Source organism: Aedes albopictus, chromosome 2 (assembly GCF_035046485.1).
Source record: "Aedes albopictus strain Foshan chromosome 2, AalbF5, whole genome shotgun sequence".
In the NCBI taxonomy this organism is placed as follows: Eukaryota; Metazoa; Arthropoda; class Insecta; order Diptera; family Culicidae; genus Aedes; species Aedes albopictus.
In genome coordinates, this window is record NC_085137.1 from 323,650,521 (window position 1) to 323,674,494 (window position 23,974).

Sequence of the window (23,974 nt, forward strand, 5' to 3'; positions counted from 1 at the left end):
AACGCCCTTCAGGTAGTTGAGGGTTGGTGTCGCCAATATGGCCTTTCGGTTAATCCGAGTAAAACATCTATTGTTCTTTTCACGGAAAGGCGAAACCGTAATGGCGTTCGACCTTTGCGTCTCTTTGATTCTGAAATCGATGTGACTGAACAGGTAAAGTACGTTGGAGTCATTCTTGATTCCAAGCTTTCCTGGACACCTCACATTGAGTTCAGAATCAAGAAAGCTTGTATGGCCTTCGGGCAATGCCGGCGTACTTTTGGTACAACTTGGGGTCTAAAACCCAAGTATATCAAATGGATCTTCACAACTGTGGTTCGGCCAATATTGGCTTATGGATGTCTTGTGTGGTGGCAAAAGGGTGAAGTGAGAACGGTCCAATCAAAATTAGGCCATCTCCAAAGGATGTGCTTAATGGCGATGTCTGGAGCGTTCTCTTCTACTCCTACGGCAGCGCTCGAAGTTCTCTTTGACGTTGCCCCACTACACATTCATCTCAAACAAGAAGCCCTTTCTTGCACTTACCGGTTACGGGTACTCGGTCTACTAGAGGAAACTCCTGTGAACCGCACATCAACACACACCTCGTTGTTTCCACTTTTAGTGAATTGGGACAAAATTGTCCTTGCTCCAAGTGATCTTACAATTGCTTGTAATTTTCCATATAGGACATTTTCCACGAAATTCCCTTCCCGGGAAGAGTGGACCTCTGGTTATCTGGAAAGAAGTATTTCAGACGGCATCGTATGTTACACTGATGGCTCCCTTCTCGAAGGTCGAGCAGGTGCTGGTGTTTATTCTCGTGAGCTAAGGCTGTATCAGTCTTATTCACTTGGTAGACACTGCACCGTTTTTCAGGCCGAAATCTTTGCTCTTATGTGTGGAGTGCAATCAGCACTTCAGCAGCACGTAATGGGCAAAGTAATATACTTCTGTTCAGATAGCCAGGCTGCTATTAAAGCACTTGCTTCGGCCAACTCCAGGTCGAAGATAGTTATCGCTTGTCGAACTCGAATCGAGGAGCTGAATTCAGCAAACGCTGTTCACCTTGTATGGGTACCTGGCCATTCTTCCATCGCTGGAAATGAATTGGCTGATGAGTTAGCTCGCACTGGAGCATCACATGACTTCATTGGCCCTGAGCCAGCTATTCCGGTATCCAAGTGTTGGGTAAAGCTTCAGATTGACATCTGGGCTGCCACTCAGCACAAACAATACTGGAATAGTTTGGAGTCATGTCGTCAAACCAAATTGTATAGTGCTGAGCCATCTCTACGGGTGGCGAAGTATCTAACTAATCTGTCTAAGCAGAATTGCAGCATGCTGGTCAAAGCATTGACTGGCCACTGCCGACTCAGCTATCACATGGCGAATATTCAGCAAGCTGATTCATTTGCCTGTGATAGCTGTGAATCCGATTATGGAACTTCGTATCATTTGATATGTAACTGTCCAGTTTTCGCGCAACTGCGTTTCCGAGTATTCGGTAAACACTTATTAAGTGAAACTGACTTCAGAAACCTGAATCTTCAGGATATTCTGTTGTTCTTAACCCGCTGTGGTAAAGAGCTATAGGCTCTCTTTCGCTTTATGCGTTATTACAGTGCCCTTTTCAGGGCGCTGTTTGAACCCATTGTGGTACGCTTGTGCGTTAGTACCCTCTTCCAGGGTATTTTTCCTATTTCCCTACCTGTCCCTATCCCCATCCAAATCCTTTTTCCTTCCTTTTCCCTCAGGTAGATGATGAAATAGGCTGTTATTTTGGCGATGGCACAAATGTCCCAAATGGAGGATAACGTGCCTCTGGAGCCGGCCTTCTGATACCTGATACGTTGCCTGTGAGATTTATCACAACGAAGTAAACAAAAAGTGGACAAAAATCGTAAAACATGAAAAAGTTTTGTCTGTCGCAAATTTTTTTTTCCGATTTGTCTAGGTAGTCAAAGCAAGAAATCGAAAGATAAAAAGTAGTTCTTTCATATGAGGTAAAAAAAATGTTGTTTTGTTGGGAAATCTAAGAGTTCTGGAGAGCCAAAGTTGAGCCATTTGTATGGAGATTTCAATTTTTTGCGCTCCTTCACGAAAGGGATAAATTATTCACAATTCATGTGGCCATTAGTATCTGTAAATGCTAGAGAAAAACGTTACCGAGAAATATGAATTCTTTGGTTTTTCAAAGGCGAAATCTGTTTACATACACTCCCGTTCAAAAGTTTGGGGTCGCCCCCTCAAAAACATGTCATTTTTTTAGGCCCATATCTCCGCCAATTTGCGTCCGATTTCAAAAACCTAGGTTTCATTCAAAAGATAATAAGTCAAAGAAACTTTGAACATGATTTAAAAGAAACTTTTTCAAAAAAATTTGCATGTTAACTTAACCCAAAGTTGACAAATTTTCTAAAAAATGAATATAAACTTATGGCAGTGTCGCTGGAAATTGGGTCGACCAAATTTTAAGATGAGAGCGGTAATATGACCCATTTTCTATTAGCTTTCAACTGCTTTTTACAGAACTTAGCTAAAAAATCTAGGAAAAAAGTTATTAAGTAAATTAACTCTTGATGTCATCGACCAAAAGTTTGGGGTCACACCTCAATATGATGTATCGGCCAAAAGTTTGGGGTCACTTTCGTAAAACATGGAAAAGTAATTTGGTGATATCTTCGTCATCTATAGTTCAATTTTTATTATTTTTGGCTCATTTCAAAGATAATTAACTAAATTTACGTTTGATGTCTTTAACTTAACGTATTTAACGATTTTTGTATATGAAAATGTTATGTAAAGTTAGTACATTTCACCACGCTTCAAAAAAAGAGGCAACTTTACGTTAAGTTTTAGTATGTAAATTTCAACAAATATGTGTAGTTCAATGTCTATGCAGTAAGTATCATTCATTATGTTTCAAATAAGCCAAGAAGAATTAAAATTGAATGAAAGATGACAAAGATATCAACAAATCACTTTTCCATGTTTTACGAAAGTGACCCCAAACTTTTGGCCGATGCATCATTTTGAGGGGTGACCCCAAACTTTTGGTCGATGACATCAAGGATTAATTTACATAATAACTTTTTTTCTAGATTTTTTAGCTAAGTTCTGTAAAAAGCAGTTGAAAGCTAATAGAAAATGGGTTATATTACCGCTCTCATCTTAAAATTTGGTCGACCCAATTTCCAGCGACACTGCCGTAAGTTTATATTCATTTTTTAGAAAATTTGTCAACTTTGGGTTAAGTTTACATACAAAATTTTTTGAAAAAATTCTTTTAAATCATGTTCAAAGTTTCTTTGACTTATTATCTTTTGAATGAAACCTAGGGTTTTGAAATCGGACGCAAATTGGCGGAGATATGGGCCTAAAAAAATGACATGTTTTTAAGGGGGTGACCCCAAACTTTTGAACGGGAGTGTAACAACAAATATTACTGCAAGTTTATTTTAACATCGGTTCAATTGACCCCATTAAACTAATTGTATTTGTATTGTTATCAATGGTAGTTTACTATTCACTAGATTACTAGGAAAACATTAGAAAAATCATTGTTCATCTTTTTCTTGTCGTAACATCCTCACTTGGCTAAACCTGCTTTTCAGCTAGTTTTCTATAAGTACTTCCTCAGTTATTGATTGAGAGCTTCATCTGCCAACACGGCTTGACGTCTGTCAGTCGTTGAAGTTTTAGCGAAAAACATTCGATAACCGAAACATCTACTGTACTCAAATTTAAAACGAAAACTATAAAAAAATATGTCAAGTGATTTTGTATTTGATTATACAAACATGATCCAAGCAACAATAATATTTATTGTTATTTATATGTTACGAATTGTAATTGAGAAATAAACTCTTTTTTAATAAAAAGTCCACGAGAACTTTGCAGTCACTTTTGCAACTATTTAAAAACTTAAATTAATTTTTACTGATGATAACTTTAAATTATTATAGAGCTATTGAAAAGTAATCGAATCAATTAGTCACTAATAAAGCTAATGTGCACTTATTGTACGAACTATTACTGCCGTGAATCGCAAGTCAGTCCCATCTGCATTTTGGGCAAAATTGAGTTAAATCCGTTTTCGACCTTTATTCTATTCCCTATTTTTATTTACGTAGCTGAAAGATCATCAGCTACGTAAATAAAAATAGGGTGGGGCGGGGCAAGATGGGTCACGGGGCAAGATGGGTCAGTGCCATTTTTGGGCGCATTACTCATGTTTTGTTTAGATTAATAATTGGAAAATTATTCACTCTCATTGGAAATAAAAAATAAAATGGTTTTTAGCCATTTTTCTTATGCGATACATTCCATATAATCTCCTTATAAAAGGCCGCGGGGCAAGATGGGTCACCTTCAATTTTGAACGTATTTTTAGAGCATTCAAAAGTTATTTATTTTTTATTACAAGACTATCTCAGAAATGACTTCAATCAAGCGGAATGAACGCTCAAAATTATAACATAAAATTATGATAATTTTTTAGTGAAAACATCGATTTTCAAGATGCTTTAGGACCACTCAAATCGTAAAGTTTTTAATATTCCAAATAAATCTATAAAATGTTTACTAGTAGCTCTTGTTTATTCAGTATGGATATGGAGCATATGTGAATGCGGAACAAATCTTATATTTTGACGTTTTTCGTTGAGAAAATGTGAATTATCTTTTAAAGGTGACCAATCTTGCCCCGCACTTTTTTCACGGTGCAAAATCGATCACGTTTTAAAACTGCTCGTTTAACATCATATTTTGTATTTAATGAACTTTTTATCGACTTTTAGCATAGCTAACTAGTGTATTAAAGAGTAGCGGACGAATACAAACCAATACGATTTGTATTTACAAAGTTATGGTGATCCATCCTTATGCGACCCATCTTGCCCCGCCCCACCCTATATAATTTGTTCAGTAAAATCTAAAAACAACACCAAGTCAGATTGTCCCATAATGAAAAGTAATCGCAAGTCAGTCCCACCACGAACTTTTGTACCTTCCAATACAAAATTGATCAATATTTTAGTTGCTTTCAAATTTTCTACAGTTACTTCTTTATGTTTGAAACAGTTTGTGAAAGTTTCACGATGATCGCAGAAGTTTACAAGTCACGGTAAATTTTTGAAGTTTTTCATATTAATCGAATTTGAAAACTTCAGGGTCCATTTTCTCAATGCCTACTTTTTACATATGGGACTGACTTGCGATTCACGGCAGATGGGCTTGATTTCTATTGTAAAAAGTAACAATATATCTACTATGTGTTTTATTGTGAACAATAAAACCAGTCATATTTTGATAATATTTACCATGTAATGAATGGTATTTTGTTATCCGGGATGCGCATACATTCATTCGTAATTGCCAGTGTTCATTTCGCCCAGAATCGACTACAATAATAAAATTTATAATTGATAACTGATAATTAATAATTAATAAATATAAAATACTTCATTCATTGCTAAATCTGCGTATACTTGTAGATAAGGACACACTCATACACTAGTAATACCTTATTTGCTGCTGCTTCGAAATTATAAGAATTTTGCATATGAAAAACATATTTCAATTTCAATGATATTTTGGTTATTTTGGAGGAATACAAATGGTACTTTTGAAAAAAAAATAGAACAATGACTTGTCCCTTCACACTTATGCATTAAAAGTTTTATATAAAACTAGCTGTACCTGGCAAACTTTTGACGTTTCAAGTCCCTAGCCAAGTTCAAGTCCCCGTTCAAAATGTATAAAAACCCGATTTCCAAAAACTCTCATTTTGTCCATGTTTTTCGCCTCATAAACCTTCCTTGGGTGATAACTAACTGAACAAAACTAAGACGACCCGAATCGGACCATAAGTTCGCAAGTTATGCGCGGTCCCACGTATGCCACTGAATTTTTATATATATAGACTTAACGGTTTCGGCAAAAACATGGGTGTTCATTATGCCCCGATCTCTCCTACTGTATCAATAACATTTTACTAAAATTTCAAAAAATTGTTGATTATTTTTTAAAGCTATTTCTCCTACGTAAGTCACAGCAGTTTCTTTTACCCTAAATCAGGTAAATTCGTAATTATTAATCGTACTCACCATCCTATGCTCGGTGGCGACGCGGAAGATTTCGCAGCATTCGACCAACAAATCCGGCCCTGGTGCACCGGCGGACAAATTTGCGATCTGCTGATCGTACACATTCAGATCGCTACCGTCGAACAGGTGGCGCATTGGCATTTCCGTACGTTTGTTCATCGCTGCTGTCGAATTACTTTCACTGTAAACCGCGGCTCTGGAGCTGTTACGCTGACACTGGACGTAGTTTTCGCACAATTTCGGAACCAAATTTGACCGACACTTTTTCTCGAGCATAAAACACCTACTGATAGCGGTTTTGTTTACGCAGGCGAACGTCATGCTTGCTGATTACACTCTGTACTTTCTGTATATAGACAAGACGATCCTCCTGATGTATTTATAAAGTTACCAGATACTCTTTTTAATCATTATGAAGACATTATGCATCTAGTTTTATCCTATCTAACATGACTGCAGAATAACTTATAAGTCATCAAAAACATTTAAAATTATTTATCTGCAAATTTGACGGACTCTATATGGACTCATGCATTGGTTATTGAATAATATCAAATCCGATAAATCACCTTATTTCTGCCTTGTGGATGGCTACCGTATCCTAATACATCTTTACTGTCTGGTCCCATTCATCCGTAAAAGCAAGCGCAAGCGTAGGTATATGCCTACGCGCGTACGCATTTAGTGTATGGACGAGCGATGATAAGGGGAAGTTAACACAATCACAATAACTAGGGTATGTTGACTAATAGTGGATCCGTTAGTATAATAAAGGGATAGAAAAGTAATACTAATTACACTAGTTTACAGCATTTTTGAACTCGGTAAGCTGATGATCATTTTGGTGTAGAAGCATGCCCTGAGTTCGAAAATGCGAAAGAAAAAAAATACAGTACCTGGAGCGGAACTTTTTTCGGCTTCCCATAAGGTTGATGATTTGAAATCAATTTTGTTCCATTTTTAAGCAAAGTCGCTCACTTCAAACATCTCATTCTCCGTAATCAATGCTCCTATTGAGCTGAAATTTTTACTGTAACTCGCCTACATATGATATGTCAAATAAACGTCGAGAAAGAATTTTTAAATTGTTTTTTTCTTATTGAAAAAAATACATTTCTTCAAAAAATTTTGGGATTTTTGCTAAAATTTAAGGATATTTTCCCATAAACGCGCCGATGTCTTGAATTTCATCAATCTGACGCATAACCTGTATTCAGATGATCGAATGGTATTGTATTCAGCTTTTAATTCATGGAAAAAGTTTTTAATTTTGTTGAACAAAACGCAATATATTTGAATTTTAGTAAATTACTTATTTTGATAAGTTATAAAACTCGATATTGAGCTAAAACTTAAAATCTGTTCTACTTAAAAATTTTTGAATGTCAGTTTCGAAATCAGCTCAAAATTTTTGGTCGTTGACAGAAGCTCACGACTTTCGTTTTATTTTGTCAACTAGTGTTATTAACAACTACATGGGGTGGTCAAAATGTTTGGGATAGGCAACTTTTGTATCTCTCACAAAAAAGTTCAACAAGCTGTAACTTTTCATAGTGATTTTTTCCCTGTAGGGGTACACAACCACTGCGACCAATTATTGATCAATTGTGATAAGACCCAGTTGCTTTATGCCAGTGGCGCTCAGGCTGGAGGATACCGCGGGCCAAAATTGCAATTCGGGATCGACCTGCGGGCCGCATAAAACATCGATGCACAAAACGACAAAAAGAACTATTCTAAAGCATAGGGTATATGTACCATTCCTTGGCCTAATTTGCAAGCCGCCTTGACAATTTTGACCATAACTCATGAATTAATAGCACTAGAAATAATATGTTGACCCTATTACACACTCTAGGCTATGCATGTTTCACCAATTGGAAATAAACTAACGTAAATATTCAAGAATTCACTTGATTAAGTTGAAAAGATTCGATACGATGGTATGCAACATTGGTCTATGGTACAAAACTTGGCCTATTAGTGGATACAACGTTGGCCTATTGCTTTCCATGCACTAGAACCACTAATTATCTCATTTTTTCAATGTTTCTACTGAAGTATTATCTCTGTTTGTTCACCAATCTTACTTTTAAATTACATTTTCGGAGACAAATTTTCAAAAAACTATAAATATATCACTTTAACTAAAGTTCTTCTTAATTTAGTAACGAAAGCAACGCAACCCTATTGTTGTGTTATATTTTTACAGTCACCGCACACAAAATCTTTCTTCCTGTTCGTTCTTTCTGGTTCTTACGCAAGAAATGTTGTTGATGTCTTTTTATCGGTGTTTTTGACGTCACTTTACTGATGGGCCAAGATTTGGGTACATAGTGAAAAAAATGTCCTCAATATTCGGCCCACATTCAATTTGTAAAATAGTTATTATTGGTTGAAAACAAAAACACAAGTTCAAAATAGCGTCTTTGACCGTCGCATCAAATGTTCAGTTATTGAAAAGTCAATTCGAAATGTTCCAGAATTATGGCATTTATGATCATGTGTATAGACTACCCACTAAGCCGAAGAATCATGGCGTCTACAAAAGCTGAACAAAGTGACATTTTCATTCAGTTTTCATGCTCTGAAGTGCTAAAAATGAAACGAAATGTTACAATTGTTTGGCGCATAGCTTTTCCGATATCCAGTAATGCGTGTTTGTTTGAGTTTTTGGTTTACATTGAGATAGGCCGAACGAGGGGACTATGCCAACGAAGCATCCCGATACCCTATTTATCAAAAATCTGAATTGTTCAGAACTTGTGTAAGGGTTAAACTTAAGAATCTATTGCCCTTCGTGGAGTTCAATTTAGATTCATAAGTTTGGTTGAGAAAACCGGTAGAGCTTCAAATTGAAATTCAAACATACAATTTAAAAGTTGCCCCTAGAATTGCCTTGAAGCCACTTCAAGAACTTGTCAAGCAGCTTTTACAAGAATTCCTTTTGAATCGCTCCAAAAAGGTTTGCTGGATTTTCTCCTGAAATTTCTTGTGGAGTTTCTCCAGAAGGTTTTCGAGAAATTTCTTGAAGTTTCTTTTAGTTTTTCTAGAATTCTTCTGGAACACTTCCAAGAACTCCTCTTAGATTTGCCTTTGGAACTACCCTGAAGTTACTTCAAGAATTCCTCATTAATTGTTTACAAGAATTTCTCCTAGAATAGCATTCGGGTTTTCCGAAAATTTTCCAGGCGTTTAAGAAACGTAAATTATTTCCATAAGTCTCTTTTAAAATTGATGATATACTTCATCATTAAATTTCTTCAAAAAAATGATTTTTAACAATTGTTTCCGGAAGTTTTTTCAACATTATCTTCTAAAGTTGCTGCATAAGTTGCTTCAAATTTTCCTCAGGCGTTCTAGGCATCTTTTGTGCCGTGATGCAGTTGCTCCTGGAATCTTGTTTGTAGTTACTCCTGAAAATTATCTTTTTGTTGCTCGAGGAATTTATTCTAAAGTTGTTTAAGAAATTTCTGTTAGAGTGGCACCAGAACATTTTGCTAGGAGATGCTCCTATAATTTCCATGCAGTATCGCCACAATTTTCTCATTGAGTTTATTTTCTCCAGGATGATTTGAGTTTCTCCATATATTTCGCTTAGAGTTGCTTAAAATTTTTCTCCACTAATGTTTCTTGGAGTTTCTCCAAAAATGTATCAGAAAGTTTCTCCAAAAGGACTCGCCTGATATTTTTTTTTCTTTAAGTTCGTTCAAGAGTTTCGCTTGGACAATTCAAATTGGATAAGTTTTGTTTCGAAAAATGTGTGAGTTCTAAAATAGAAATTTAAACAAACAGTGAAAATTAAACAATATTGGCAACCAAGTTGAGATTTGTTGAGAATTTTGTCAAAAACTTCGTGCTTTGTGTATTTATGGTCTTTGGAAAGGCGAAATGTGAAATATTTGCACAGCGTTGCATTGACTGCGCTTAAAACTGCAAGTAATTTTTAAATGATTCAAGAATACATTTTTAACAAACTTTCATTTGATTCGTACCACTTTTAAATAACTATAAGCTGGCTTCGTGACTTAGCTGAAATGCCAAAACATTTCGGAGTTGCGATTTCGAATCTTACCAGAACGGATTGTTCTTTTTGTTTATTTATCATTTAATTTGTGTTCAACACTGTGAAAATTGAACAGCATTTTTTTTGTTTGATTTCTTAATAAATTTAACGAGTTATTTCGAATAATAGTTCAAAAATTTCGATTCGTCTTAAAGTACTCCGCGGGCCGCATCTTAAGGCTTGGAGGGCCGCATGCGGCAAGCGGGCCGCAGGATGAGCACCACTGCTTTATGCAGTACATTAGTGCACTCACTAGTATTAGGAACTAGTGATTGTTTTTTTTTTTTGTTTTTAGGTCTGCATTAAACCCCAGTCTGGAATAGCTTCCAAAATGAAAGCCACTACCTTCTTAAGATTTATATTCCACCAGATATCTCGGGGATGCATGATGCATCCACCGAAATAACGTTTTTTTCTTTTTAAAGAGAAAACTACACTCACAAAGTACATGTTCCGAGGTTTCAGAGTTGAAACCACAGGACCGACGTTCTTCTGATTGAATCTTCTTGAGCTTCAATAGAAACTGTCGAGATGGGCAGTGCCCGGTTAACAATCCTGTGTACACACTTAATTCGCGTTTACTAAGTTTCAGTAGTGTGTTCGTGTTTTTCACGCTTGGCACGATGAATCTCTTTGACTGGGATATTCCGGGTGCAGTATGCCAGTTTGCTCCTACGTTATGTTTGTTTCTCCCAATTTTTTAGCTCCATCGATAGAGCACTTGATGATACTCCACAGAAGGGTTCCGGTCCATACAAGACACCCAGAGATCCCTCCCTAGCTAGCTGGTCCGCAATTTCGTCGCCTGCAATTCCACAATGACCTGGTTCCCAGAAAAATTTTACAGTATTCCTTCCAGCCAGTTCCTTCAGTAGTGTAATGCACTCCCATACTAGCTTAGAATAACATTCAAATGTGCAGACTGCCTTTAAAGCTGCCTGGCTGTCTGAAAAGATATAGATATTCGCATGTCTATATTTTCTTTTAAGACAGATGGCAGCGCATTCCAAAATAGCTTGAATTTCAGCTTGGAACACCGTTGGCCATTTACCCATTGGTATGGCGAGTTTAGTCCTGGGTCCATATACTCCTGCCCCAGTTCTATCACTCATTTTCGATCCATCCGTATAGAATACAATAGATCCTGGTCGAACCGTTGGTCCTCCTGATTCCCTTACGCTCCGATCATCAATCGAAACTTTGTAGACACATTCTACCGTGACGTTACAACGTTTTAATGCATTCGTAGTCAGATTTTCCACTATAACTCATGAAAACGATTGTAAACCTCAAAATATTTTTTCATATTCGGATTCCTTGTAAAATTTCTGATATATTTGACCTATTGAACATTTAGTTTTCATTATAAAAACGTGTTTTAAATGCGTATTTGTAGCGTGACGTTACAACGCGCTAGAATCCGCTCCTCTCTACCGCGCTACCAACATCTTAAAAAATCTGCTGGGATTTTTATGTTATTCTGATTTTTTTTTTCTACATTGAAATTTATTGGTTTGTTCTTCAATTCAATGGAATAAAACATATAAATTTCGGATTTGTTTTTGGATAATCGACTTTTACATTTCGTGACGTTACAACGCACGTTCAGTTTCAAACAGGGTTCTGCTCGCGTTGTAACGTCACGAAAATGCACATCATGTTAGAATCGGAATAATCAGCCAAATTTGCCCAAATTTGTGAATATATTATTGCATTATCTTCACTGCTTCAAGGGGAACTTTATTCAATTGAAAATCCGTTTTGTGATAAATGGCTTGGAGGACCAAGTTATTGCTATCAGCAGTATGAATATTCCTTCATGAAGGTTAATGACATCGGCACCCATCTTCGGCTTAGTACCAACTATATTCTTCTAATTTTATCCCAAAGACTAGACCGCTGAGATCCTTCAGCATAGAACCCATAGACCGCTGAGATTTTTCAGCATAGAACCAATCACGCTGTCGCGATAAACATTTCTTAAATAATCTATGCCATCGATTCAAGTAAAAACGCTTCAAGATGTGTGCAAGAATTTATTGAACCAAAGGCATACCAGAGGATCTGCATACAACTTAGGACCCTTAAACCAACTTCTGTGATCTCAGAGATAAATAGACCACAGTGATAACAACAATCTTAATTACTTAGAGAGTTAGTGTCTTTGGCAAAGTTGTTTGATAAGTCACAACCATTGGACGTGAGATTTCGCGATGCTAAATAAAACTTTATAATAATTTGCAAATGATTAGAATTTCTCAAAAAGTTTCCTACGAGTTCTGACTAGCAGTCAAAATTTGAAAATTTTTGGACATTTTTATTTTATTTTCTGAATAAAAATAATGTGCATGATTTTTCAAGATGTCAACTACCACTAGGCAAATAGTACATTAAACCAAACGACTTTTAAACTGTAAATCTTTGGAAAGTTAAACAACTCCCTAAGTATTCAAGGACCTGATATATATGAATCGGTGATTATTGTGATATCAAAGATAGACGTAACACTGACATAATTTTCATCCCTGTATATTTCAAGATCCTTATTATTTAAACAGTTGCTGTCCTCGACAAAGTTGTTTGGCTGGTCAAGAACTTTCAATTTATGGGCCGAATGATGTCAAATCCTTCTACTAAGAGGCTCTAGAGGGCATACACATTTTTAGTTTCGTTAACATCAGGATCATGGTAGATCAATAACTTTCAGTTAAATAGCCGTTTGGTTTTAATTTCTGCCGCACCGTGGCGCAAGTTGCAAATTTTCAATAACATTCCAATTTTATTAATTATCTTGAAAACATTCAACAAGCCGTAATTCTGTAAAAAAAATATCAAAAATTCTCAAATATTGACTGATAGTTTCTCAGCTTATTACCTGTAATTGCTACAAATGTAGACTTGATATGTTAGCTCTACACGAAGATGGAGCGCTTCAAGTAGAATACATCTTTTTTGACTGTCGTTCTATTGACTCTTTAATCTTGGGACCAAGTAAAAAAAGTTCCAGCTTGTAGAATACTTTTTGAGAAATTATAATCATTTGCCAACTTTCGCAAAATGCAAACTAGCGCCTTCTAGTAGCGAAATCTCGCATCTAGTGGTAAATCCACTGCAAGTCCTTGACTTACCAAACTATTTTGCCGAAGAAATCATCTTTCTAAGAAATCAGGGTCTTGAGTTATATGAAACTTAAAATTTGTAAGTTCTCTTGCGCCACTTTTTGATGGAACTTTAAACCAAACTATCCATCAACTGTAAGTCTTTGACCAACCAGTAGGTCGGCTCCAAAAGCACATTCTCCTCTATTTGGGAAATTTGTGCCATGACCAACCTAACAACTTTGTTGAAAACACCAACTCTCGAAATTATCAATACTGTGAGATATATGAGATGGTAATTTTGTCAGTGTTTCGTCTGTTTGGTTCTGATGTCATGAAAATTATCGGTTTGAGTGGCATTTGATTACGATTTATTTTTTTTTACAAGGTCGCAGTATAATTACAATTACACATTTTTTGGAACTTGTATAGAGCGTAGATTTTGGCCAAACATCACATTCCACGTCACTCAAGAGTCTACTTAGTTTATGAACGACCCCTAATTGTACGCAATTTATGAATAACACTGAATGAATAAATGAAAAGGGCTCATACACAACGCGGAAGAAATCTGGAGCTCGATTTGAATAGGTCGTATGTACATTTGTCGATATAAAATTCGATCAGTTTATTTTAGATATTGCAGCAATGTGGAAGATATTTTGGAGACTTTAAATGATGGAACGGAAAGCCTGTTTTGTGATGATTCTGCTGTATATATCAACTTTGTTCAATTTCAACGGTTTTTGCTATAATAAGCGAATCCAACTGATCGAATTTTTAATCGACAAAAACACATACGACCTTTTCAAATCGAGCTCCAGAAATAGTTTTGAATATAGAACTACCTGTGTCCACTGCAGGAGCCACCCAAGCCAGAGAAATTTGCTCTTTTCCACCGAACTTTTTTTTCGTGACGTTACAACGCAAACTTCAACCAGGTGAAACTCAGGCGCCAGTGAACCGATTTACTTTTTTTAGTCTCATTGGAAAGATATTCTGGAGTACAAAGACCATACAAAATTTCAAATTTGAAACTTGTAACGAATTTGAATAAATTTCATAAAGGTTGCTTTTCCGTGACGTTACAACGCTTAAAAAACCTATACTTTGACCAGCCATACCTCAGAGTTGTAAAGTATAACAATTAAAACTTTTTGTATGCTAAAAAATCTACATATTTTTTTCTGTTAATCATGGAAGACTTTTGAAAAATCAGTGCGTTGGTGTTTAAAACACGACAGCCTTGATGAAAAGTATGGCGAAATGCCCCAAAACCACGATTTTATTGTTAATCTTAATCGTCGTTCAATAAATGTTTATTGTTACATTAATATCATGTTGAATGCATTTTTGGGCGACAAGAGTAATGTAGAATGTTATAAAAATGTGAAATATGCCAAATTTCAACTTTGAAAAATGAGTATTGATGATACGGGGCCCGTAGAATGTGTCTGTATGGTATATCTAAGATGAATTTTGGTTCCATCCAGTCTTTATTTTGTATTACTAGTGGATTTACAGTATCATTGGTTAAGATTTCCAAATGTCCTGTTAGATCGCCTTCTAAGATGTTCTTATATCTTTTTAACTTCAAGGCACTTTTCTTCGCCTCTAGTTGCACAAATTGGCGCAAGGGTAGCAGATGCATTAAGGCATCTAGTGTTGAACCAGGAGTAGGGTAAGTGTACCAATTATGGCTACAGTACCAATTATTCGCCATAGTTGATTTTCACCCTTTAACGATGTAAATCAACAATAAAACAAAATGTGAACAACAGATCACGTTCACAAAAGATGGTTGCACTCATTTAAACTCCACATGTTGCTCAAATTATGGTAGAAATAAATCATTTTCCTTAAAATTTCGGCTTCCTTGCACCCTTTTTCGCCATAGTGTATCAATTATAGCTAATCCCATAAGAAATGCATGCAAATAGTGCGAAAAGGAACCGAAGTTAAAAAATGTAGCCATAACTGGTACAGAGTTCCTATCAGTGGCACACGCTGTAATAAATACTAAAACGCAGAACTAAAAGTAGTTTTGGCTCCGTTTCTATATTTTTCCTGTAAAGTATAGAAACTAAGCCGTCTTTTAACATATTGATGACATTCGTTGGTCTCCTTGTTGTTTTTGTACAAATAGTTTTCCTTAGGTAGTGCCTTAATTGGTACAGGCATCCTACTTCGAATAGCTCCTGTTATTGACAATAGTCCTGTTCAACGACGTAGGTTGAACTTGCTCCATCCCGCTCTTTCCCGTTTGTTGACAAATGGGTAGGAGTAGGATGCAGCAACTTCGAGCAAGTTCAACCTACGTCGTTGAACAGGACTAATGTTGCTAAACGTTGAAGTTTAGCCAGCACTCGTTGGGCTGTTTTGGTTTTGGTTTTAGGCCACCTGACTAGAGAGGCATAAGAGACTTTGGGTCTAACAACTGCCAGGTAGATCCAATGAACTATCCTGGGTTTTAGCCCCCACTTTCCCCCGATCACTCTTCGACAGGCCCAAAGAGCAGCTGTTGCCTTATTTACTACATGCTCTAGATGTTCACTCTAGTTCAGTTTTTTATCTAGTATGACTTCTAAATATTTCACCCTGGATGATAATGTGAACTGTACCCCATCCAAGGACGGTACCTTTATATTGACATTTCTTTTTCTTGTAAAAATTACAAGAGTTGTTTTCGAGGGATTTACGTTTAGTCCTTCTCCTTTACACCAGGCAAGAGTGTAGTTTAACGCTATTTGCATTCTGTTTGATAGTGTTTCATCATGCTTCCCTCTTACCACTATCATGATATCATTTTCATAGCCAATGACTTCGAATCCCATTGCCACCAAACTATTAAGCAAGTCATCAACAATTATTTAAAGACCACAGCAATGGTGAAAGTACACCTCCTTGGGACAGTCCTTAGACGTACTCACTTTAATGGTTGATTCGCCCAGTCTGGAGGCAATGCATCGATTTCTCAGCGCTGCAGTGATCCAGTCAACGACTGAGCCATGAAAGCCCCGTTTATTCATAACTGATCTTCATAGTGTGCATCAAATTTTGACTGTTTGTCAACCTACTATACAGGGTGTTAGGTAGGTTCCTGAGTGCAAACTTTTTAAAGGATGATAGAGGACAATAAATGGAGGAGAAAATTTTTCTACGCATATGGTCAAATCTCAACCGTTACGTAGTTTTTGAACTTCCCATGTTTGGACTCTTATTGCCTTAACTGGCTATAACTTGAAAATGGTCAAACTTATCGCAGTTTTTTTACCCTTATTCGAAAGATTATTGCATTTTCTGTCAAATAGCATCTTTGAATCGATTGGTTTAGTTAAATAACTAAGTTTTCTAGAGTAAATAGCTCAAAAGTAGTGTGTTTTAATTTGTTTTTGTAAACTATCTTTGAAAAATGCGTAATAATTTGAAATTCTTTCTTGGGCAAAGTTGTGGCCCCTGTTTCACTCTATAACTCGTTCTTTGACATCAAACTTCTATCTCTTATCGCTTTCTTGCAATTTCGATTTGAACAAAGCATTTCAAATCATCAATTTGCAACTGTCAAGGTTAGCACTTTTTTGCGTACTGTGCCGCACATTTAAATCGAAATTGCAAGAAAGCGATAAGAGCTAGAAGTTTGGTGTTCAATAACTACCTGACGGTTGAGATTTGACTATATGCGTAGAACAATTTTTTTCGCCATTTATGATCCTCTATCACCCTTCAAAAAGTTTGCACTCACGAACCTAACACCCTGTATATGCATCAAATTTGAGCTCACTTGGTTGATCTTTCGCGAAACTAGAATCGTTCTCGCAATACACTATTTTTCAGATATCCAACAACAATTTTTGAACTATCATATCTCGGAAACCGAATTGAATGAATTTTGATCGTATATCAACAATTTTATAATGCTTCAAAATTCTTTAAAAACTAGACGCTTTTTGAACGTTGAAAAAAGTTATGATGGATTGACACCTTTTGGATCTTTCTCGAAAAAATGGCAATTTTTTACATTAGTGTCATTACATTTTAGTTGTGATATTCAAAGATTTTCTACTTCTGTTCTCAAGATATCTTAAAAAGATATAGTGCATTTAGTTCACCACTGGACTAATGCACTAGTTTTCACGAGTGCGAAAACGCAAATAAAAGTGCGCGATTGCATCCAATCAAGTTAGTGTCTTCAGAGCACTTATTCAGCAAACATTGAAGAAATAGTGCGCCGAAGACATCAATTTGATCAGATGCAATCGCGCAGTTTTATTTGCGTTTTCGCACTTATGAAGGCTCAGTGCGCAGTCCAGTGGTGAACTAAATGCGGTATATATAAGAGCCTATTTGGATCAAAGGAAGAACACATTTTGTATTTTTTGTGTGGTGTTGTAAATTTGACTCATTTTCCTCTATGGGTGAAAACGTCAAACCGGTATAATTTTATTCGTCGTGAAAGAATATTATATTTTATTTCGTCGTATTAAGTATCAACATATTGTTAATGAATTCTCAAAATGTCATTGAGGTCGATTCACTGGTTTCGGAGATATGACAGTTCAAAAATTATTTTTTTTATGAGACCGGTTCTAGCTTCGCGAAAGATTAACCAATCGAGCTCAAATTTGTACCAAAGATGTACAATAGGTTGACACACAGAAAAGCTACAGCATGTTGAACTTTTTTGTGAGAGAAAAAAATGTTGCCTATCCCAAACATTTTGGCCACCCCCTTATCCTTACCAATCAGTTTAATGGCCTACTTTTTCTTGTGTTTAAAAGTGTAGCTCATTATGCAAAACTTTTATGTGCCTAAATATAGTTCGCAGAAAGAGCAAATCGCAACCACGCGTAGCTTCTGATGCCATTCATTTTTCATTTATTTAGTTAACATCAAATTCATGATAATACTGAATCAACAATTTATTGGGCTGAGCTAGCAGAGAAATAAGAACGCAGGAATTGATTTGCTAATATAAACTACTGATTTATTGAAACGAACAACGTGTTCACGCGACGAGAGTCAATTCACTTTTGTACGAACAAAATGGTCGATCGCAGCAGTCGGTGCGAACGGCGCGCAGAAGTAATTTTCCATTCGCGTCTGTGTCGTCGTCCTGTCAACACGCAGCCGTGGTTGCGTGAGTGGGTTCGGCCGTAAGGGGTTCGGCCGGTGAGTCAGCAATTGTTGCCAACCTCAATACTCCTCCTCAACGATTGCCAGCTGCAAGACCAAGAATCTCCGAAAATTTCAGAAATTTAGTCCTGCCCAGCGGTTTGGTAAGTGCATCAGCCACCATCTCTTCAGTTGGACAGTAGACCAGCTTCAGCACTCTTTCGTCGCACAGTTGCTTCACGAACGATTCCCTGGTTTCGATGTGCTTTGATCGCCGACTGGTTCTCTCTGATCCGACGAACTTAATGCAGCTTTGGTTGTCCTCCAATATCTCCACAGGGTCATCCAACGGTTCGCCAAAATCTTGGAATAGTTTTCGAAGCCACACTGCCTCCTGGCTCGCCTCACTGAGTGCAACGTACTCCGACTCCATTGATGATAGGGTCACGCAGCTCTGCAGACGACTTGTCCAGGATATTGCCGCTCCAGCATATAGGAAAACATTCCCGGAAGTTGATTTCCGTGTCTTGAAATCTCCAGCCCAGTCTGCATCGGAGTACCCAACTAGTTTTCCGAATGGGTCCCCGTATTGCAGAATCCAGTGTTTCGTCGCCTTCAAGTAACGGACCACACGTTTGGCCGCCACCCAGTCCTCCTCTCGTGGTGCACTGACACTCCTTCCCAGAATCGAAGCACTTACTGCAATATCCGGTCTGGCACAGACCGCAATGTACAACAACGCTCCGACAAGGCTTCTGTACTTCGATGCATCTTCAAGAGATGGACTTTCACCACTGGCCTTCGTGAATCCTTCTTCCATCGGAGTCTTCGCCGACTTGGCATCACGAAGTCCAAATCGCTCAGCCACACGGTCGATGTAGCCTTCAAGGGAAATTCCGTAATTGCCTTCATTCCGGACAATCTCCAGTCCCAGAAAATAGTTGAGGTCGCCAAGATCCGTCATCTCGAATTCCTTCTTCAACGCCTTATAGATTTTCTCTATTTCAGCTTCGCTTTCACTGCCGACCAGAATATCATCGACATAGACGAGCAGATAGACGCGCTTCCCGTTGATGACCTTCGTGTAGAAACACGGATCTGCCGCACTTTGCTCGAAACCTAGCCCTCGGAGAACGGAATGTAGCCGGTGGTTCCAGCATCGGGCCGATTGCTTCAACCCGTAGATGCTCCTCCTTAAGCGACAAACCAGTTTCTCTTTGCCGTTAACTTCGAATCCAGGCGGCTGCCTCATGTACAGCTCCTCTTCGAGCTCACCGTAAAGATAGGCTGTCTTGACGTCGAAATGCTTCAGGATTAGCTTCTTCTTGCTTGCTACCGCCAGGAGCGTCCTCAGCGTCGTTTGCTTGGTCACAGGAGCGAACACTTCGTCGTAATCCTGCCCAAACTTCTGACTAAAGCCCTGGGCCACCAGTCGCGCCTTGTACTTGACCACCTTTCCGGCAGCATTCCGCTTCAACTTGTATACCCAACGACATCCAACAGCTTTGCGGCCGTCAGGTAGCTTAACAAGATCCCACGTTCCATTGTCTTCATGCGACTCCATTTCAGCTTCCATGGAACTTCTCCACTCGGCACGGTTCGCACCAGTCAACGCTTCCTTGAGATTACTCGGTTCCTTCGGGTCCTGACCCGACACATCAGCTGCAGCAAAGATCTCCTCGATTAACCTTCTCGGTGGAATACCTTTCGTTGGTCGTGACGAACGCCTTGAGATCTCATCCAACGAGAAACCATGAAAAGATGAACCCGCTTCAGACACATTTCCATCAAATGACGCATCAAGATTCAGGTTCAATTCGTTCAGCTCCTCCTCAGATTCAGTCCCATCGTCCACTTCAACCGGATTCAGGCCCTGCTTCGAAGTCGATCCTAGAGAGAGTACCACCATCCTTTCCTCGGCCACGTCAGGAGAAGCTTCCTCCTTCAGCGACGTCGACGATGACGATGAAGGTTCCGCTTCAGCTTCAAGTACCCGCTTCGAGTCACTCGTGCAACCAGACTCCAAAAACTTTGCGTCTCGGCTGATTGCAATCCAGTCGTTCTTCGGATCGGAACGGTACGCCTTTCGCCCTTCTGCGTACCCGACGAAAATCATCTTCTTCGCTTTCTTGTCTAATTTCAGCCGCTTTTCCTTTGGCACATGGACGTATGCTTCCGAACCGAAAGTTCGCAGGTGCGCGTATGACGGCTTCTTTCCACACCATAGTTCATACGGTGTCTTCTCGACGGCTGACGAAGGCAAGCGATTCTGCAAATAGTTTGCAGTGCAAATCGCTTCGCCCCAGTACTTCTTGTCGAGTCCAGACTCTGCCAACAAACACCTCACCATTTCCACTTCGTACCGGTTCTTACGTTCCGCCTTCCCGTTTTGTTGCGGCGAGTAAGGGGCAGTTTGCTGCAGAACGATACCGTTCTCCGACAGGAACTTCTTCAACGACGCACCGGAATATTCACCGCCTCCATCAGTACGAATCACTCGCGGAGCGCGCCCGAACTGGTTTTTCACCATCGCACAATATTCCCGAATTTTCTGTTCAGTGTCCGACTTTGCTTTCAAGAGGTAAATCACGGTATAGCAACTAAAATCGTCCACCATCGTCATGTAGTACCTGTATCCACTGGGAGTCGGTTTCTCCATCGGACCCCCCAAGTCAGAATGCACTAAGTCCCCCACAGCTTTCGATTTGCTGAAGGACTCTTTTGGAAACGGTATCCGACTCATCTTTTCTTCACAGCAAACACCACAAATGTCCTTAATGTCACATTTCTTCATTTTCAGCCCGAAGCCAAGTTCTTCCCGGACGATCTTCGAGATTGCTTCACTATTCCGATGTCCAAACCTTCGATGCCACAGGTGCTCACACTGTTCCGGATGCTCCGCCTTCGTCACAAGTGCTTCCTGCGAGAACTGCTTCAAACGGTACAAGCCACCGCTACGTTCACCAACCAGCATAACGTCCTGACCTTTCAGCACTTTACACCCAGCTCGGTCGAATAAAACCTTGTATCCCAAGTCACAAATTTTACTAACCGATAGCAGGTTACCGGACAATGACGGAACATGGTACACGTCCTTCAAAGTGACATCCATCCGAACACCCTTGCCAGTGACCGCCACCAGCTTTCCGCTGCCAGCACCACTCGATTTGATCTTCGTTCCATCCGCCAGACAGATTTCCGGCTGCTTCGCTGAGTCCACGTCCTTCAGGAGATCATCGTCACTGGTCATGTGAGACGTAGCACCGGAGTCCGGTTTGCGCTAGAGGTCGTCACAGCCATGAGGCACATCTCCATTCCGTCCGGGACCTCAGCAGCCAGATTCGCCTTGCTATCCGCAGACTTCTTCTTCTCAGGCCGCTCACTAGACAACTTTGGACAGTCTTGCCGGAAGTGACCTTCTTCCTTACAGTTGTGACACACATACTTCTTCTTCTTCTTCTTCTTTTCCGTAACTTTGGACTTAACACTTTTCATAACTTTTTCCCCGCCGTGCACACTACCGCCGTTGCACTCCAAACGACGACGCCACTCTTCCCGCAACTTGCTTTTCACGAAATCCACCGTTAGTTCATCGTCCGGCTTATTTTCGATCACGTTTATCAAGCTGCCGTACGATGGCGGAAGGCTCGACAAAATCAGCGCCATGAAAACCCGATCCTTCAGACCCTCCCCCATCACATCCAAACGATTTTGTAGATCCGTCATTTCGTTCAAATGTTCGGGGAGATCGCCTTCTTCCGACAGCCGCAAGGAACACAGCTTTCGCAAGACGTGAAGTGTAGTCGATAGCGAAGATGCCTCGTGAATCTGCTTCAGCGAGTCCCACATCTCCTTCGCTGTCTGCTTCCGGATGATATGCACCAGCTGGTTGTCTTCAACCGCCAGGCCGATCATTACACGGGCCTTTCCGTCCTTCTGGGACCAGTCCGCCGTCGGCTGCGCTGGCTTCGGGTCGTTGACCACCGTCAGCAAATCCTCCTTCACAAGCAGAAGCTCCATTTTGAATTTCCAGATCGCGAAATTCTGGTCATTCAACTTCTCCAACGAAACTTTTGCATCCGCCATCTTGTTCTCACACGCGACGCAAATTTTCCGCACCGAAAAGAACACAACACTCCACGGATCTAATTTTCAACAAATGTCCACAAATCCGTACAAATTCCGCGCTCCGCTGGGCCAATAACCTATTGGGCTGAGCTAGCAGAGAAATAAGAACGCAGGAATTGATTTGCTAATATAAACTACTGATTTATTGAAACGAACAACGTGTTCACGCGACGAGAGTCAATTCACTTTTGTACGAACAAAATGGTCGATCGCAGCAGTCGGTGCGAACGGCGCGCAGAAGTAATTTTCCATTCGCGTCTGTGTCGTCGTCCTGTCAACACGCAGCCGTGGTTGCGTGAGTGGGTTCGGCCGTAAGGGGTTCGGCCGGTGAGTCAGCAATTGTTGCCAACCTCAATACAATTTGCCGCCATAATACTCGATTTGCAGCTGCAGCTCTCCAACGTCGGTCACGCCCAACACTTGCCAGATCACGCTCCACCTGGTCCGCCCATCGTGCTCTCTGCGCTCCACGCCTTCTTGTACCTGTAACAAATGTCTTTGTAACATGTGCTTGTTATTATAGCGCATTTAGTTCACCACTGGACTATCGCACTAGTTTTTACGAGTGCGAAAACGCTAATAAAAGTGCGCGATAGCATCACATCAACTCGGTGTCTTCAGAGCACTTGTTCACCATAGATTGAAGAAATAGTGCGCCGAAGACATCAACCTGATTTGATGCAATCGCGCACTTTTATTTACGTTTTCGCACTTATGAAGTCGCAGTTCGCAGTCCAGTGGTGAACTAAATGCGGTATATTAAAACAATTTTAACATTGTTTAAATAATTCTTTTTTTTAATCTGTTCAATTTTGGTTTACCGTGTATGCCCAACAGTTTGTTCGTTTTATCGTTGTGGCGTTTAGAGACACCTAGTGGTAGGAATCGGTATGTCCGCTCGAGTACTAAAACGATAACCTTTAAAAAGCACGTACATTGCATACCCGCAGGCGGAATTCTTTATGCGCTTTTCTTTCGTACTCGAATGATTTGGAAATTCGAGAAGAAGTGCTAGACTATGGAAAGACAACCCGAAACCGGAAACCCTTTTTCCAGCCAATCAAAATTCACTATAAATTTCAAAAGAAAAACCGGAAACCATATTTGAACCAATCAGAAATCAGGAAAGTAGACAGTACTGATCAGTGGGCTGAACCTATAAAAGGGGTTGGGGCACTCATATCAAACTCTCTTTACTCTGGTGGAAACCGTTGTTCAAGGTGGTTGATTTGAAAACGTAAAAGTGTTAGTTGTTGAATCTTAAAACGGTTAATTGATTTTTTGAATAGTTTATTCGGAAGTGGTTCAATAACGTCAAAAAGAGTGTGAAGTAAAATCGGCCGTACTTAAAGGTAATTTTTTATTGAAATAGTGATGAGTGCTTGGGCTGAAATTGTATGCGTTGAATAGGTGGCTAAACCCATTCAACGTGGGTGTTTGTCTGGAGCCCAAAGTACGTGGCCGTCCCACGCTCGGTCGTC

At 39.3% G+C, this 23,974-nt stretch overlaps 1 protein-coding gene across 1 annotated transcript in view; it reads right to left on the reverse strand.

Moving 5' to 3' along the window:
* LOC109417190 (uncharacterized) overlaps positions 1-6,472 on the reverse strand; it is a 44,702-nt gene extending 38,230 nt beyond the window's left edge. Inside the window, exon 1 of the mRNA XM_062852414.1 lies at positions 6,090-6,472. Coding sequence (XP_062708398.1) covers positions 6,090-6,410 — 321 coding nt within the window. The 5' untranslated portion in view covers positions 6,411-6,472. The remainder of the gene's footprint in view (positions 1-6,089) is intronic.
* Between the last annotated feature and the right edge of the window lie 17,502 nt (positions 6,473-23,974).